The sequence below is a fragment of the Drosophila sechellia genome, chromosome 3R (genome assembly GCF_004382195.2).
Source record: "Drosophila sechellia strain sech25 chromosome 3R, ASM438219v1, whole genome shotgun sequence".
NCBI lineage: Eukaryota > Metazoa > Arthropoda > Insecta > Diptera > Drosophilidae > Drosophila > Drosophila sechellia.
The window spans coordinates 2,941,575-2,958,235 of NC_045952.1; the positions used below are offsets into that span (position 1 = coordinate 2,941,575).

At 41.3% G+C, this 16,661-nt stretch overlaps 1 protein-coding gene across 2 annotated transcripts in view; it reads left to right on the forward strand.

Annotated features, from left to right (window-relative positions):
* Positions 1–15,206, forward strand: part of LOC116801542 (piezo-type mechanosensitive ion channel component) — an 85,045-nt gene extending 69,839 nt beyond the window's left edge. For both annotated transcript variants that reach the window (XM_032721858.1, XM_032721859.1), the window contains exons 4-5: positions 14,531–14,732; positions 14,794–15,206. In XM_032721858.1, the coding sequence (XP_032577749.1) occupies positions 14,531–14,732; positions 14,794–15,091 (500 nt within the window). In that variant the 3' untranslated portion in view covers positions 15,092–15,206. The remainder of the gene's footprint in view (positions 1–14,530; positions 14,733–14,793) is intronic.
* Positions 15,207–16,661: the final 1,455 nt, after the last annotated feature.

The following is a 16,661-nucleotide window of genomic DNA, read 5'->3' on the forward strand; positions in this document are numbered from 1 at the left end:
GAGAGTATAGCGGTAGTTCTAGGCATTACCAGGCTGTTCTCATAATCCGCAACAAAATTAGGGGATCTGCTGACTCTGTTCTTTCTTCATTTAATACAGTCCTTAATTTTGACGCCATTATTAGCCGACTTGACTTTACCTATTCCGATAAACGCCCATTACACTTGCTCGAGCAAGGGCTTACAACACTCAGGCAGGGGCAGATGTCTATTACCCAGTTTTATGAGGAGGTTGAGAAGAAACTCTCACTCCTTACAAACAAGACAACTATGACATATGAGACGGACCATGCCCGATATATGAATGATAAACATAGGTCTGATGCCCTGCGTGTCTTTATTTCTGGGCTAAAGAGAAACTTAACTGATGTTCCATTTGCTGCTCAACCTGCAGACCTGCCTTCTGCCCTAGCAATGGCTCAGGAAATAGAGGCAAATCACGAGTGGCATGCTTTTGCGACACAATATGCCAGGTCCATAGAAGAAAAATATCTCAGGCAGGCTCAAAATCGTCAATTACTAAGGACAACAGAATCCAACCATGAACCGACGTTTAAAAAGTGGGTAAAAAATCCATTTTTTACAAGGGACAATGGTGGACGACCGGTTGTTGACAATGGACCGTTAGAGAAGATGGACTTTCGTCGAGGTTTCGTCAGCTGACAAACTTTCAGCGCCCTCAGGGCGCCACAGACGCTTGACGCACAGCAGCAGAGTGCACAAAATAGACCGACTAGCTCTCAAAGAATGTCTGATTTCAAGGGTTAACCATCTGTTTGAAGAAGATCGGAATGATCAAAAGGAGGATCATTATAATCAGATTGCTAACGATGCGGTGGATGACATAGACGGTGAAGAGGAAACAGACTATGAAAGCGATTCCGTACATTTTTTAGGGGTTCATCCCTGCTTCCGTTCGTCCAGCGAACAGTAGCGGGGGAGCAACGAAAATTTCTAGTGGATACGGGAGCCTCTAAAAGCTACATAAAGAAAGAGATTGGTTTGCCGACTTCAGTTCCCGTCGACTCACCTATTATTGTTAAGTCACTTCATGGCTTTGAAAAAATAGAACGCAAATGTGAGCTTAATCTGTTTGGTGTAAAGAGCCATTTCTTCCTATTACCCGGACTTAAAACATTTGACGGAATAGTAGGCCTTGACCTTTTAGCTCAGGTAGGTGCGACAATTGACCTCAAGGGCAATTCTGTCAAGTTTAATGGAGGACGTGAAGATCTACACTTTCAAAAATGCGCTCAAGTTAACTTTACGAAGATTGAGGATATTGTCGTGCCCCCAAAAGTTCAGGAAGATGATGTGTAAAAACTCGAGAGCCTTTGATGATCCCAATGAGAAGTTACCATTCAACACAAATGTCGTAGCGACCATTCGAACAGAGTACAATGAGCCAGTTTATTCAAAATTGTACCCGTTTCCTATGGGTGCTTCCGATTTCGTGAATCGGGAGATTAAAGATCTACTCAGAAATCGCATTATTCGGCCATCCAGGTCTCCCTACAATAACCCCATATGGGTTATAGGTAAAAAAGGCACTGACGCTGCGGGATCTCTCAATAAAAGCATAGTAGTCGATTTCAGGAAGTTAAATTTAAAAACTATTGCCGATAGATACCCGATGCCGAGCATAAATATGATACTGTTGAATCTCGGAAATCAAAATTTTTCACCACTCTCGACCTTAAGTCCGGATACCACCAGATTGAACTTGCAGAATTGGACCGAGAAAAGACATCATTTTCCGTCAACGGAGGCAAATATAAGTTCTGCCGCCTACCGTTCGGGCTGAAGAATGCCTCAAGCATCTTTCAGAGGGCCATAGATGATGTACTATGGGATAAGATAGGAAAAATCTGTTACGTTTAGGTGGATGACGTTATTGTTTTTTCAGAAACTGAAGAGTCCCACATTGTTCATATCGGACAGGTTTTAGAGAGCCTCCAAAGGCAAAAGTCAAAATTTTTTAAAGAAAGTGTTGACTTCCTTGGTTTTGTTGTCACAAAGGAGGGTATTAGGACAAGCCAGGACAAGGTCCAGGCCATCAAGGATTTTAAACAGGCCAGCAATTTGTTTGAGCTGAGATCGTTCTTGGGCTTGGCAAGTTATTATCGATGCTTTATAAAGGATTTCGCATCAATAGCTAGACCTTTGGCGAGTATTCTGAAAGGTGAAAGTGGCAGGGTCAGCAAATACCGTTCAAAAGGGATTCCGGTCAGTTTTGATAAGTCTCAGCTTAGAGCATTTGACAAGAGAGAGGACGTTATTCTTCATTATCATGATTTTATGAGACCATTTGATTTGACGACCGATGCGTCATCCTTTGGCATAGGTGCAGTACTGTTTCAGAGAAACAGGCCAATAACAATGATATCCCGAACGCTAAAAGAAAGGGAATTAAATTATGCGACAAATGAAAGGGAGTTATTGGCAATCATTTGGGCCATGGACTGTCTCCGACACTACCTCTATGGCAAAAACGAAATAAACATATTTTCGGACCATCAGCCCCTTATATTTGCGGTCTCTGACAAGAACTCAAATTCAAAAATTAGAAATTTTAGTTATTGAACATAACAGAGCTCATAAGGCTGCTCAAGAGAACGTTAAGCAAGTGCTACTTGACTACTATTTTCCAAAAATGGGTAAGATTGCACCCGAGATCGTTTTAAACTGCAGGGTTAGCCAAAAGGCAAAATACAACAGGCATCCAGTAAAACAGGAATTAGATATAACCCCAATGCCAACGCAACTGGGGAGATGTTACATATAGACATCTTCGCAACAGGGGGAAAGTACTTCCTCACCGCTGTTGATAAATTTAGCAAGTTTGCGGTGGTTCAGCCAATTGAATCGCGTTCAATATTGGATGTAAAGCCCCAATCCTTCAGCTGGTCAACCTTTTTCCTAATGTTAAATCGATATGTTGCGATAACGAGGCATCGCTTAACTCCGAAACAATACGATCCATGCTAAAAAATCAATACGATATTCAAATTGCAAATGCCCCACCTCTACGCAGTACGTCCAATGGTCAGGTGGAAAGGTTCCACAGTAGTCTTATAGCGATAGCCAGGTGTCTTAAATTGGAAAGGAAAATATAAGATTTTACTGAATTATTCCTTCAGGCGACTATAGAGTATAACAGGTCATTTCATTCTGTCACGAATAGAAAACATGTCGAGATCATCCATGCTAATGCCGACATTGCCCCTGATATAATCATAAGCCAAAAGAAGGAACAGCAGGAGCAGTTAGATAGGAATAATCCGACTAGGCAGAATAGAGTATTTGAGAGGGGTGAGAAGGTGTTAGTTAAAACCAACAAGAGACTGGGGGATAAACTTACGCCCCTGTATGTCGAGAATAGGGTCTATGCTGATATAGGGACAACGGTCCTAATTCAAGGGAGGGTGGTCAAAAAGGACAATATTTGGTGAGGCCACTTACAAGATTGATTTATAGGCTAAGAAGCAGATACTCTGGCGTGTTACCCAAAAATTCAGGCTCGTATAAATGCTCACGCAACCATCGCAGTAAAACATTAAATCTAATTTTCTTTGTAAATTCAAATTTATTTAAATTAAAAAAATACATATATTGAAAGTAATTTAATTGCTCTCACTCTTGCCAAAATAAATATTTTGCATTCTTTGAAGTTGCACTGTTGACCCAAAGGCGATTATAAAAAAGGTTTCACAACTGTTAACCTAAAATACTAGGAAATACTATGTTTATTACTGAATCTTGTACAATTAATTTTAGTTTGTATGGTAGATAATTTGAAAAGTGCACACCGACCGGATATCACACCTCGATGAAAACAAATGAATGCAAGGTCGAACTAGAAGCGTTGCTATCAGCTCATGGAATGGGGTACAATTAACCGTTTGCAGCCTGTTGGTCTGCTCATCGACCTAGCACGAATATCAAGGATCGGCCAACTACTCTTCGTCAACTTGCACCTGCAGCCTTAATCCTGCCCTTTCTTCACTAGTCAAACGAAGAAATGCTGCAGCATATAACTGGTTACAAATGCTTTGTAACGAACTGATTTTCTTTATTTCGCTCGCTACTGATTGCAGCGGCTAGCTCAGAGAGTTTGTGCGTTCGTCCCACCAAATTTATGATTTGTGTGATTGCCCGACCAAGGAAAAGCAATAGGTTCTTGATATAGTCGTTTATTATGCTATTTCTAATATAAGAAATAATTCTTCTAGAGAATTATGGAGATCTCGTTACTCCTGCGGCGCTCCTGTTGCAACGCCTTGCCTCCGTGATACCGCTGGCTCCTTGACGTGGACGACGAGTTGGTCCGGTCGGGACTAGGATGTTATGGAGCACGGGTGTATCGTCCCGGGTGAGGCAACGCTCGTCCTGGAACCACCTGTACCGACCACTGACTCCACTGTCCGCCTCGAACCCGCTACGTCGCAGTCGCCTCCTCTGGCAGAACCCCCGCCGGTCGGTCTGGGTTTAGGATGTTATGGGGTTAGGGTGTATCGTCCCGGGTGAGGCAACGCTCTTCCTGGAACCACCTGTACCGACCACTGACTCCACCGGCCCTTACGGATACGTCGGGTTCTTTGCCTTAGCTTCCGAAGGTCCTTCCGTCGGCCGGAACGGATCTAGGATGTTATGGTGCAAGGTGTATCGTCTGGCGAGGCAACGCCCGTCCTGGGACCACCTGTGCTAGCCACTGACTCCAACGATCCTTACGACACGTCAGATCCTTCTCCTTCGCTCCTAGAATCTCCACTTGCTTGTGGCGATTCGTCCTTCTGAGTCCTTCGGGCTTCTTGCCGCCCGATGCTTGCACTGCTCCTTTTCTTCGCGTTCGCCCGCGTGTTCACACTTCCGATACCTTCAATTGACACTCCGACACTCGGCCACCTTCCGCCCGCGATATCTCTGTCTCCTTCACTGTCCTCCATTCGTGCTCGCGCCTACCCCTTTATAGGCCGCAGGGATTCCGTTATTTCCCCTTTTGCGCACGGCCCGCTTGGGTACAAGGTCCACGTATTGTGCCGTTGATTCACGGTGCGTCCTCTTTGCTCACGCACCGTTACCGTTTAACCGGCCTGCCCTTGACTCGCTGGGGTCCAAGGTCCACAGCGGTACCGTTAGTTCACGGTGCGTCCTCTTTGTGCCCGCACCGTTACCGTTCGACCTCTTCGCCCTTGGCCAGCGGAGTCCAAGGTCCACCGCGGTACCGTTAACTCTCGGTCTTTCCGCTTTGCCCTTCGTCGCGTCTGTTGCTAGGCCGCTCCCCTACACGAGATTTGTGGGGAGTTTTAAGACTCCTCACAGCTTACAATCAGATGCCACCTTCACCAACATCAATCCGCTTTGCATTCTACGTAATGTTAAATATCATGATTTATCAAGCGGCAAAGTGTAGCCTCGATGTCGACAACGCAAATCCTTGATAACATAGACATGGACGAGGACGCATTTTTAATGTGATGGGGAGTAGTTAACAAGTAACATCAGGAAAAGCTGCGTGTGACGACGAACGACACACGAAGCTATACTTCGGATGCTGGTCGGCGGCCGAGATCTGTGCGAGATAGGGTAATCTTAAGCTCTCTCTCTTTGTATTATTTAGTTCTGAACTGACAGCCGAAATAAAGTGACGTTATCGTAAAATAACTGCAGTGAATATCAAGTCAAGAGCTACGACCATGCTACCGGCTTATTCCAGTTGGTCACTTCAGCTATAGTCACCGATCGTGGACACCACCTGATCACGATCCGCACTCTGCACCACACCACAGCTAAATAGGCGACAACGAGGTGACTGTGTTGTGAGCAGCAACGTGCCGCAACACACATTCAGCAACTACTTGGTCACTTCAGCATAGTCACCGATCGTGGCCACCACCTGGTCCTGATCCGCACTCTGTACCACACCACAGCTACATAGGCGACAACGAGGTGACTGTGTTGTGAGCAGCAACGTGCCGCAACACACATTCAGCAACTACTTGGTCACTTCAGCTATAGTCACCGATCGTGGCCACCACCTGGTCCTGATCCGCACTCTGTACCACACCACAGCTACATAGGCGAAAACGAGGTGACTGTGTTGTGAGCAGCAACGTGCCGCAACACACATTCAGCAACTACTTGGTCACTTCAGCTATAGTCACCGATCGTGGCCATCACCTGGTCCTGATCCGCACTCTCTACCACACCACAGCTACATAGGCGAAAACGAGGTGACTGTGTTGTGAGCAGCAACGTGCCGCAACACACATTCAGCAACTACTTGGTCACTTCAGCTATAGTCACCGATCGTGGACACCACCTGGTCCTGATAAGCACTCTCTACCACACCACAGCTACATAGGCGAAAACGAGGTGACTGTGTTGTGAGCAGCAACGTGCCGCAACACACATTCAGCAACTACTTGGTCACTTCAGCTATAGTCACCGATCGTGGCCACCACCTGGTCCTGATCCGCACTCTCTACCACACCACAGCTACATAGGCGAAAACGAGGTGACTGTGTTGTGAGCAGCAACGTGCCGCAACACACATTCAGCAACTACTTGGTCACTTCAGCTATAGTCACCGATCGTGGACACCACCTGATCACGATCCGCACTCTGCACCACACCACAGCTAAATAGGCGACAACGAGGTGACTGTGTTGTGAGCAGCAACGTGCCGCAACACACATTCAGCAACTACTTGGTCACTTCAGCATAGTCACCGATCGTGGCCACCACCTGGTCCTGATCCGCACTCTGTACCACACCACAGCTACATAGGCGACAACGAGGTGACTGTGTTGTGAGCAGCAACGTGCCGCAACACACATTCAGCAACTACTTGGTCACTTCAGCTATAGTCACCGATCGTGGCCACCACCTGGTCCTGATCCGCACTCTCTACCACACCACAGCTACATAGGCGACAACGAGGTGACTGTGTTGTGAGCAGCAACGTGCCGCAACACACATTCAGCAACTACTTGGTCACTTCAGCTATAGTCACCGATCGTGGCCACCACCTGGTCCTGATCCGCACTCTGCACCACACCACAGCTACAGAGGCGACAACGAGGTGACTGTGTTGTGAGCAGCAACGTGCCGCAACACACATTCAGCAACTACTTGGTCACTTCAGCTATAGTCACCGATCGTGGCCACCACCTGGTCCTGATCCGCACTCTGTACCACAGCACAGCTACATAGGCGACAACGAGGTGACTGTGTTGTGAGCAGCAACGTGCCGCAACACTCATTCAGCAACTACTTGGTCACTTCAGCTATAGTCACCGATCGTGGCCACCACCTGGTCCTGATCCGCACTCTGTACCACACCACAGTTACAGAGGCGACAACGAGGTGACTGTGTTGTGAGCAGCAACGTGCCGCAACACTCATTCAGCAACTACTTGGTCACTTCAGCTATAGTCACCGATCGTGGCCACCACCTGGTCCTGATCCGCACTCTGTACCACACCACAGCTACAGAGGCGACAACGAGGTGACTGTGTTGTGGACAGCAACTCGCCGCAACACACTTCAGTAACTACGTGAGCAGCAACGTGCCACGTTGACATCCCCTTGCAACAACGGTGCAGGCGGAGGAGTTCGCGGGCAACTACCTTGCCGCGTCCATCATCAAATCATATCTTGTACATCAATCACTGATAAGGCACCGGGATCATCCATACACCCGAGCTCATAAAAATGGTAAATTAATCAAAAAAGAAGAAAAAAATTTTTTCTGACATGTCAAACTACTGTGTGTGGTGACCGTTTGTGTGTGTCGGAGAGCGCTTGGTGTGCATATTTGGGAGAGTATAGGTATGCTATTTGGTTACTTCATAAGAATAGTAATTTTATCACTATGGTAATATTACATCAGCCTATATTTGCACTGCGAACGGTTGTTGTGGCTCTATAGTTCTGAGAACAACCGTTTGGTGCGGCGACAGTCCGGTGTCGCTGCCGCTGAGTGTTGGTTGTTGTGCACAAAAGAAAAGAGAATGGAAAAGAGCTAGATCAGTCGAATATTAGACTTCGTTGTGACCAGAAGTCGCTGCGCAGGGAGTGAATGTGGACATCGATCGCCTCCAAGACAACGGGATCTTCTACACAAGTGGTTTATAAAAAATAAATGTAATTTGTGTGATTAACGTCCGAATATATGTACATCAATCGCTGTTAAGGCACCGGGATCGTTTTCACTTATCAATTTACATGAACGAAAAAAAAAAAATAATAATAAATAATACCAGTAACAAATAAAAAAAATAAAATTAAAATATTTGCACAGTGATACGGTTTCCTTCGGCAAAATCAAGTAAGCATGTATGTGTTTGTGTTGCGCCGTGTAACCCTTGCGACGTCGACGCATCACTGTACACTGCCGCCAAGAGCTGATGTCACGCCAGAGTGGCGGCGCGACGCTTGACACCGTGTTCGCTTGTACACTGTTGAGTTCTGTTGAACTCGGTTAAATTCTTTTTGCACACCACGCACTACGAAAAAAAAAAACCAACCAATTAATTCAAGAAAAATAATACAATAAAAAAAGAACAAACCAACCAACTTAACGCCTACTGTTGTCACATGTGGATGGAAGCACAGCAGCACTACAAGAACGACATACAATTAACACTAAGCACCGGTAAACAAGGATAAGAAGAAACTGCGAAACACACATATAATACACTTTCAAACATAGATACATATACATAGTAACACAGAATATAATACAAAGGATATTATTAATATACCTATTTATACCTCACATATAATTACACATACCATAACCATACCGCAATATTTTTATTATTTGCAAACAAAAATACACGTAAATATTAGGGAAAAAAGCCAACATTAGTAATACAGTTAGGAGAAGATTATGGCTAGGAAGCGGATCTAGTCTATCGGAGATAAGGGAAGCGACAGGAACAAAAGAGAAAGACCAGTCGGTTCAATCCTAAGACAATAATCCCACCAATGCTATGGATTAGCGTTAGATTATTAAGTCCTACCGTTAATTCATCAACAAACACAAACCTGAACCTACAACAACTACTAAACCTTGTACATCAACTACCAACCAACGAAGGCCCACCTGACAATCTTGATATATTCATAGACAGAGTAGATCAGCTCCTTTTGTTAGCCTCATCAGTGGACAACAGGCGGACAGTACTATCCGTGACAAAATTAAAGGCAGGGCAGTCGAAGCGCTGATTGTCTGCGATGTACTCCTTAGTTGGTATGACATCAATACAAACCTCAAGCTACTATACTCTAGCAAGAAAACAGAAGATATGCTTGTTAGAGAGCTATACAATCTTCCGGACGTACTCACCATGGGAAAATTGTATTACTCAGCCGCTAAAATTAGAAGCGATTTAATGTCACTCGCCAGAGAAGCAGACCCTAGTGGACACTCTCTCGCGGCCAAACGTGACCAATACGATGGATTCTGCCTAAATACATTCCTAACTGGATTAAAGGACCCACTTCGGTCAGCCATTAGGAATCAAAGGCCAGAGACAATCGAGAAAGCATACGAAAACGGACAGATTGAATTAAACTTCTCTAGAAGCCTGAACAAACACCAAGAAAACCGTCGACGCGACAGCCCATTTCACAGGAATCACCCATACGCAAAAGGACAGAGAGACACCACTACAAGTCGAGTCTAATGATGCAATATTTAGAAAAGAAACCCGTAGAAACAAGATAACACCGAGATTTTCACTGCACAAAGTAGATAGAGACAAAGGCGTCACTTTCCTAACAACTAAAGGTAAGAAGTTACACAAACAAAAAATTAGAAAAACAGTTAAGAAAGCAGTGTGTGGGGATAGCAGTTAACATGCCCCCTCTCACCGACCACAGAGAAACAACACCGATCCAGCAAACGAAAAAACCGAGACGAGCAATCAATTAAACGAAGATAAGAACCCGAACGAAAACATTTTGAGGGAAACAGACAACTTTTGTAATAAAGAGCATTCTCATTTCATACCTGCTCATTTGTTTTTTTGGAAGCTTTCCTCCCTCGGCCACAGGATTGTAACTCGGGCAGATCAACTGATACTGCCCTATATCACCTATCTATATCTATATCCCTATATCACTTATCTGAAAAGCTTTATTGAGGATTCACTTTCGTCTGCCAGCAAGCTCCACAAGAGAGGCGAGAGGACACCCCCTTGGGGGCAACCCCTTGTGGTAGATACTGTGGACGACTGTCCTCCTATAGTGGCCATGGCTCGCCTAGATGCCAGTAGTGATTTGATCCATCTGCTGGTTGTTGCATCTAGTCCTCTTCTTGCCAGGGATACGTTGACAGCCTCATTGGAGGTATTGTCGAAAGCACCCTGTATGTCTAAGAAGGCACCTAACGCCACTTCCTTATGAGTCACTCAATAATGCTTTTCAGGTGATATAGGGCAGTATCAGTTGATCTGCCCGCCCTGTAGGCATGCTGCGTCCGTTGGAGCGGATGCTCTACAAGCAGAGTGCTTCTAATGCTGACATTCACTAGCTTTCCAACGTTTTTAGCAAAAACTATGTCAAGCTGATGGGTCTGAACGACTTGGGATCAGTGATGTCTTTCTTTCCTGCTTTTGGAATGAAGACCACTTTTGCTATACTCCAGGCAGTAGGTATGTGTCCTAAAGCTAGGCTGCTGATCAGTATTTTCTTGATCGGCACTGCGAGCTGATTTAGCGCTCGTTGTAGCAGGATTGGCTGAATGCCATCTGGACCAGGATATTTGTAGGGCTAGAATGTACCAATTGCCCATCTTAATCTCTCCGTTGTTACTATTGATTTTGCTTTGTCCCAATCAGTAGAACACGGTCTACTTTTTGCCGTTACAGTTTCTATTACCTCCTATAGTATAGGAGTTATCCTCCGTTCGTAGTCCCTGATTTGATTCTGGCACTACTTTGGAGATTGCTCTGTGAAGTCTTGCGCCTTCCCATGAGTTTACTTTTGCCTCACAGAAGGTTCTATAATTCATCCCTATAATCTATAATGCATCCCAGTTATTTTCTCTTTTTGCTTTGTTAAAGAGACGCCTGGTCGCTTTCCGTAACTTCTCCAATTGGTCGTTCCACCATGGAGCATCTTTATCCCTCTTGGCTCGGTCAAGAGAGCAGTTTTCTCTAAACGCGTTAGTAAGACATGAGTTAATATCTTCTACGGCGGCCTCCAGTTCTAGAGTGGTACGGAGTTTCCCAGATACCCAGCATTGAACTCTTCCCAGTTCGTATTCCTGGGATTGCGCCTACGTTCGCTACATTCAAGATTTAGCCCTATGTTAAAACTGATAATTCTGTGATCTGACATTGACTCCTCAGGAGATACGTGCCAGTCGCTTATATGCGAAGCCACTGATCTGCTGGAAAGTGTAATGTCCAGAACCTCAGATCTTACCCTAGTAACAAATGTCGGAACATTGCCGACATTTAGGATTTCTAGATTGTTATTCAAGATAAATTCTATGAGTGACTCATCTAAAAATATAACCACTTATGCAGAATTTAAAGAATTGATTTTAAACACTGACGAAAACGTCTACACCCGGAATACAGAAAACTACAAAGGTTTTCAGTGAAACGTACTATTTCCTCAATAGCCAACTACTTATCCAAGACATAATAAATGAATGCAATATCTGCAAGTTAGCAAAGGCAGAGCACCGTAACACGGATATGCCAATAAAAACTACACCCAGACCAGAAAAATGCCGCGAAAAACTCATGATAGGCATTTACTCATCTGAAGGCAAACATTACGTTAGTTGCATGGACATTTTTTCTAAATTTGCCACATAAGAAGAAATAAAAACAAAGGACTGGTTGGAATGCAAAAATGCACCTATGCGTATATTTTACCAGCTGGGCCAGTCAAAAATACTAAAAGCAGACAGAGATGGCACGTTTTCCAGTTTGGCCCTCAAGCGATGGCTGGAGGAGATTGAGTAAACCGAATTGCAGCTTAACACAACAAAGACCGGTGTGGCGGATAAAGAAAGACTACATAAAACAATTACTTAAAAAAAAATTGAATAATCAAAACATCCGACGACGACGAAATCAAATTAAGCAAAATAAAAACAATACTTAACATATACAATCACAAGACCAAACACGATACCACTGGACAGACACCTGCACACATATTTGTCTACGCTGGACAACCAATATTAGACACCCAACAAATCAAACAAAACAAAATAAACAGTGACAGAAAGGTATTCGAAGTCGACACAAGATACAGAAAAAGCCCACTACTGAAAGGCAAATTATAAAATATATTTAGACCATCCAAAAACGTGGAACAAACGGACTCCGACCATTACAATATCACTAACAGAAATAGAGTTACTCACTACTACAAACCACAATTCAAAAAATGAAAGAAAATTAATCAAATTTCAATTCCACAGGTGCCTGCAACTTGACCAATTATTAATCATATCACACATATCCATTAACTTTTCATTAATAAACACAATCAAAATAATCCCTAGAATACACAGACACCATATAATATCATATCATATTTTGAAAAAGTAAATAAAGTTTACAATAATGAAAATAAAGAAATAAACAATGAGTGTGTCACCAATATAATAAAACTTTTTAAGCCATTTTGTAATTTGGAGTCAGTTCATGCAGATGAAATAATAAAATACAAAGAACTAAATACAATTATAACCCTAACAAGTCTCAAACAATATTGCCAAAATCCAATTAATATTATAAAAATAGAAGGAAACAAAATGATAAGAGTGACCCAATTTAAAATAGAAATCAATAGTATAATTTTAAGTGAAAATCTCTTAAAACCAGAAATAGAATTGATACCACTTACCATAAAAAAAATAAAAACTGTAAAACACAACGACATTGATGAAATGATTTCCCAAAACAATGTTACACTTTACATATTATTGACTATTGTCATCAGTACACTTATTTTATTGTACTTATATTTGACGTATCGTTTAACCCATTCATGAAATTATATGCAAAACTAGAATTACAAAAAATCGAAATTAAAATACACCACAACAAATATAAATTGAAAAACCTCCATTACCCGTACTATATCCTTCAATCCCAGCCCAATTATAGACTTCTCTTTAAGTGAAGGGTATTGACGTATTTGCGCCATTCAAACCGGCCAATTTCATTAATTCCATGAACAATAAAGTACTTAATTGGTTTCCATACTGTATGCCATCTGCTCAGTATGCGCTTTGATAAACAAATTCTTTGGCAGCGATAAACGAATTCTTTGGCAACGGCACTTAGCCATTCATGTAAACAAATCCCAAAGCCTAACCTAAGTAGTTTTGCCTGCTCTCTCTGAGGCTTCTCCTCAACTTAAGAATCTCTCCCAAAATACACAAACATATTTTTAAAGCATTGAGGAGAAGCCTCTATTATACATACATTTAATTTTCAATCTTAAACTGAGCATCAAACAATAAAGAACAAAAATAGGTCTCGATACTTTAATTGTCTTTATATTGGGAAAAATAGTTGATTTCAGCGTTGGAATAAGTTTGTATTCGAAACGGTTCACTTAATAGATTCAAGGCAATTTGTTGTATTTATTTATTTGTAACTATATATTCTTTATCAGGATCAATAGCCATTTTGTATGAGTCGATAAAGCCATGTCCGTCTGTCCGTATGAACGTCGAGATCTTAGGAACTATAAAATCTAGGTTGAGATTCACCATACAGATTCTAGAGACAAAGACGCAGCGCAAGATTGTTGGCCCATGTTGCCAAGCCCACTGTAATGCCCACAAACATATCATATTTTTTCACATTTTTTTTAGTATTGTATTGTAGAGAAAAAGAAAAAGAAAAAGAAAAAGGGAGCTGGGGAAAAAACAGATCACTTGAAAGAGAGAGGCCATACAGATCGAAGGCACTACATTCCATTGCAATTAACGGTTTTTAAAATTTAATCTCTCTTTTAAATTTGTAGTTAACTTTTTATAGGCCACCTGGTTGTTGGCGCTCTAGCATTAACCATTCAGCTTCTGTACAACAATCGATTGCATAACTTAACGCAAATGTCAACCCAACTTCATTTTAAACATGTAATTTAACGTAATTTTATGCGAATTTTTTTAAAGTAAGCCGTCACGAAATCAAAGTACCACCTATTTATATGATTTATTTAAAACCCTTCCAACCAAAAATATCTACATACTCTTATATATATATATATATTATTATATTATATATATATATATATATTTATGTGCTCGCTGTTCGGCTAGAGACTCACCTATGTAAAATGTACCATCAAATTAACCATCAATAAAACAAGATTCAACTGCAGCGCAAGAGACAAAAAAAAAACAAATTTCTATCGACCTGCAAAAATAAATTTTTGCCAAGAAGCGCAGAAAAAAAACAGGACTGTTCGCTTTCTATCGACTATCAAAAAAACTTTTTGCCACGCCCACCTTGAATAAATACGCATTTCTTTTTTACTAGGTAAATTTAAACGCCCAATAATATTGAAAAAAAAAAGAAAAAGTCAAGTGTACTGGTGGGAAATGAATGATTATTGCAACGATAGATTTTATACGGAAATTTTGTCAGCATTACCATTGAGTAATTGTGAAAATGGAATCGTCCTGTACGTGTTTAATGATAAATCCTTTCCGTCTGCTATGAGTTTTTTAGAAAAAACTGGGTATGTATACATTTTGCAATTGTATTCTTCGTCATATCAATCAGATAAATTTATATTTTAGGATTATTGGACTGTATACAACATTTGTTTATGTAGTCTCTAGAATTATCCGATCCCTTATTGCAAACAATCACAGGCGAATCATGTTTGAAGATTTGCCATATGTTGATCGAGTCTTAAAGTTATGCACCGATATATATTTAGTTCGTGAAACACAGGAATATCGGCTTGAAGAGGATTTATATGGAAAACTTATATTTTTATATCGATCTCCAGAAACACTAATAAAATGGACACGATTTAAGGAAGATATTTCGGAAACTGCTCCTAGTTCCCAGCTGAGGATTCAACGAAATTAATCTGCAACCTATAGTATGGAACTTGGGACGTAAAGTGTGAGATCCTTGATATGTATAACAAATTCATAAATGGTATAATTATTTAACAAAAAATAAGAAAATTCGATTTCCTTTTTTTTATTTTTTCTTGCTCATGTTTTTTATAAACGTTTTGTGTTTTGCAGCAGCCGAGTCGGATATATGATAGTGCTCGAGTATCTAAGTGTTGTGTTGTGTTGTATTGTAATGCCCACAAACATATCATATTTTTTCACATTTTTATTAGGATTGTATTGTAGAGAAAAAGAAAAAGGGAGCTGGGGAAAAAACAGATCACTTGAAAGAGAGAGGCCATACAGATCGAAGGCACTACATTCCATTGCAATTAACGGCTTTTAAAATTTAATCTCTCTTTTAAATTTGTAGTTAACTTTTTATAGGCCACCTGGTTGTTGGCGCTCTAGCATTAACCATTCAGCTTCTGTACAACAATCGATTGCATAACTTAACGCAAATGTCAACCCAACTTCATTTTAAACATGTAATTTAACGTAATTTTATGCGAATTTTTTTAAAGTAAGCCGTCACGAAATCAAAGTACCACCTATTTATATGATTTATTTAAAACCCTTCCAACCAAAAATATCTACATACTCTTATATAAACATACTCTTGTAAACATCCTAAAGCCTGACCTAAGCAGATTTGACTGCCCTCTTTCAACGCTACCTAATCTTAAGAACCCAAGAGCGAGGCTCTCTCGAAATACAAATATTGTTCAAATACTGAGGCTTCTCCTCAATCCAATTTGCATTTGATTTTTAGTCTTAAGCTGAGATCCAAAGAATAAAGTCGTGAAACTATTTCTCCTAAAAACTATTTTTTATTTCTTGGCGTTGCCCTTAGTCAACTGACGGGACATTAGTTCGGCTCAAAAATAAAACAACAATTTTACTGGCGCAGTCGGTAGGATCTAAAAGTATCCGAAAAAAGAACCTTCGAGTGGAAAATAAGTTAAATTTTATAGTCCAGTGCTCGAAACATCTCCCAAAATAAATTCGTGAAAACTCTTCAACTTGGATTATAATTCCAATTCGGTTATCCAATAATAAGTGGAAGTGAAATACGAAACAAAAACATTAAGTCCCAAGGCAACTAAGTTTTAAAACCAACATATAAAAATAAAAAATAAAAACAATATAGAATTTTAATAATACAATACAAAAATTTACAAAAAAAAAAAAAAGTGAAACTAGAAAGCTTAAAAATAATAATAACATTGAATCCGAAACAAAACAAAAAAATAAAACACAAAATTTAAAAATTTTACAATAAAAATGTCACAACCAATTATTGCCGCACCCCAAATTGTTGCGCTGAGCGACATCAACCTTGCCGAAGCCCGTCGGCAGCTTAAAGACATTATGCCATTCAAGGGTGATCCAGAAACCCTTCACACCTTTATCAGCAGAGTGGATTACCTAATTTCGCTCTACCAAACAAATGATGTCCGACAACAGAGGATTCTACTGGGAGCCATCGAAAGGAACTTGGACGGACAGATTACACGATCTTTGGGACTTCCGAACAT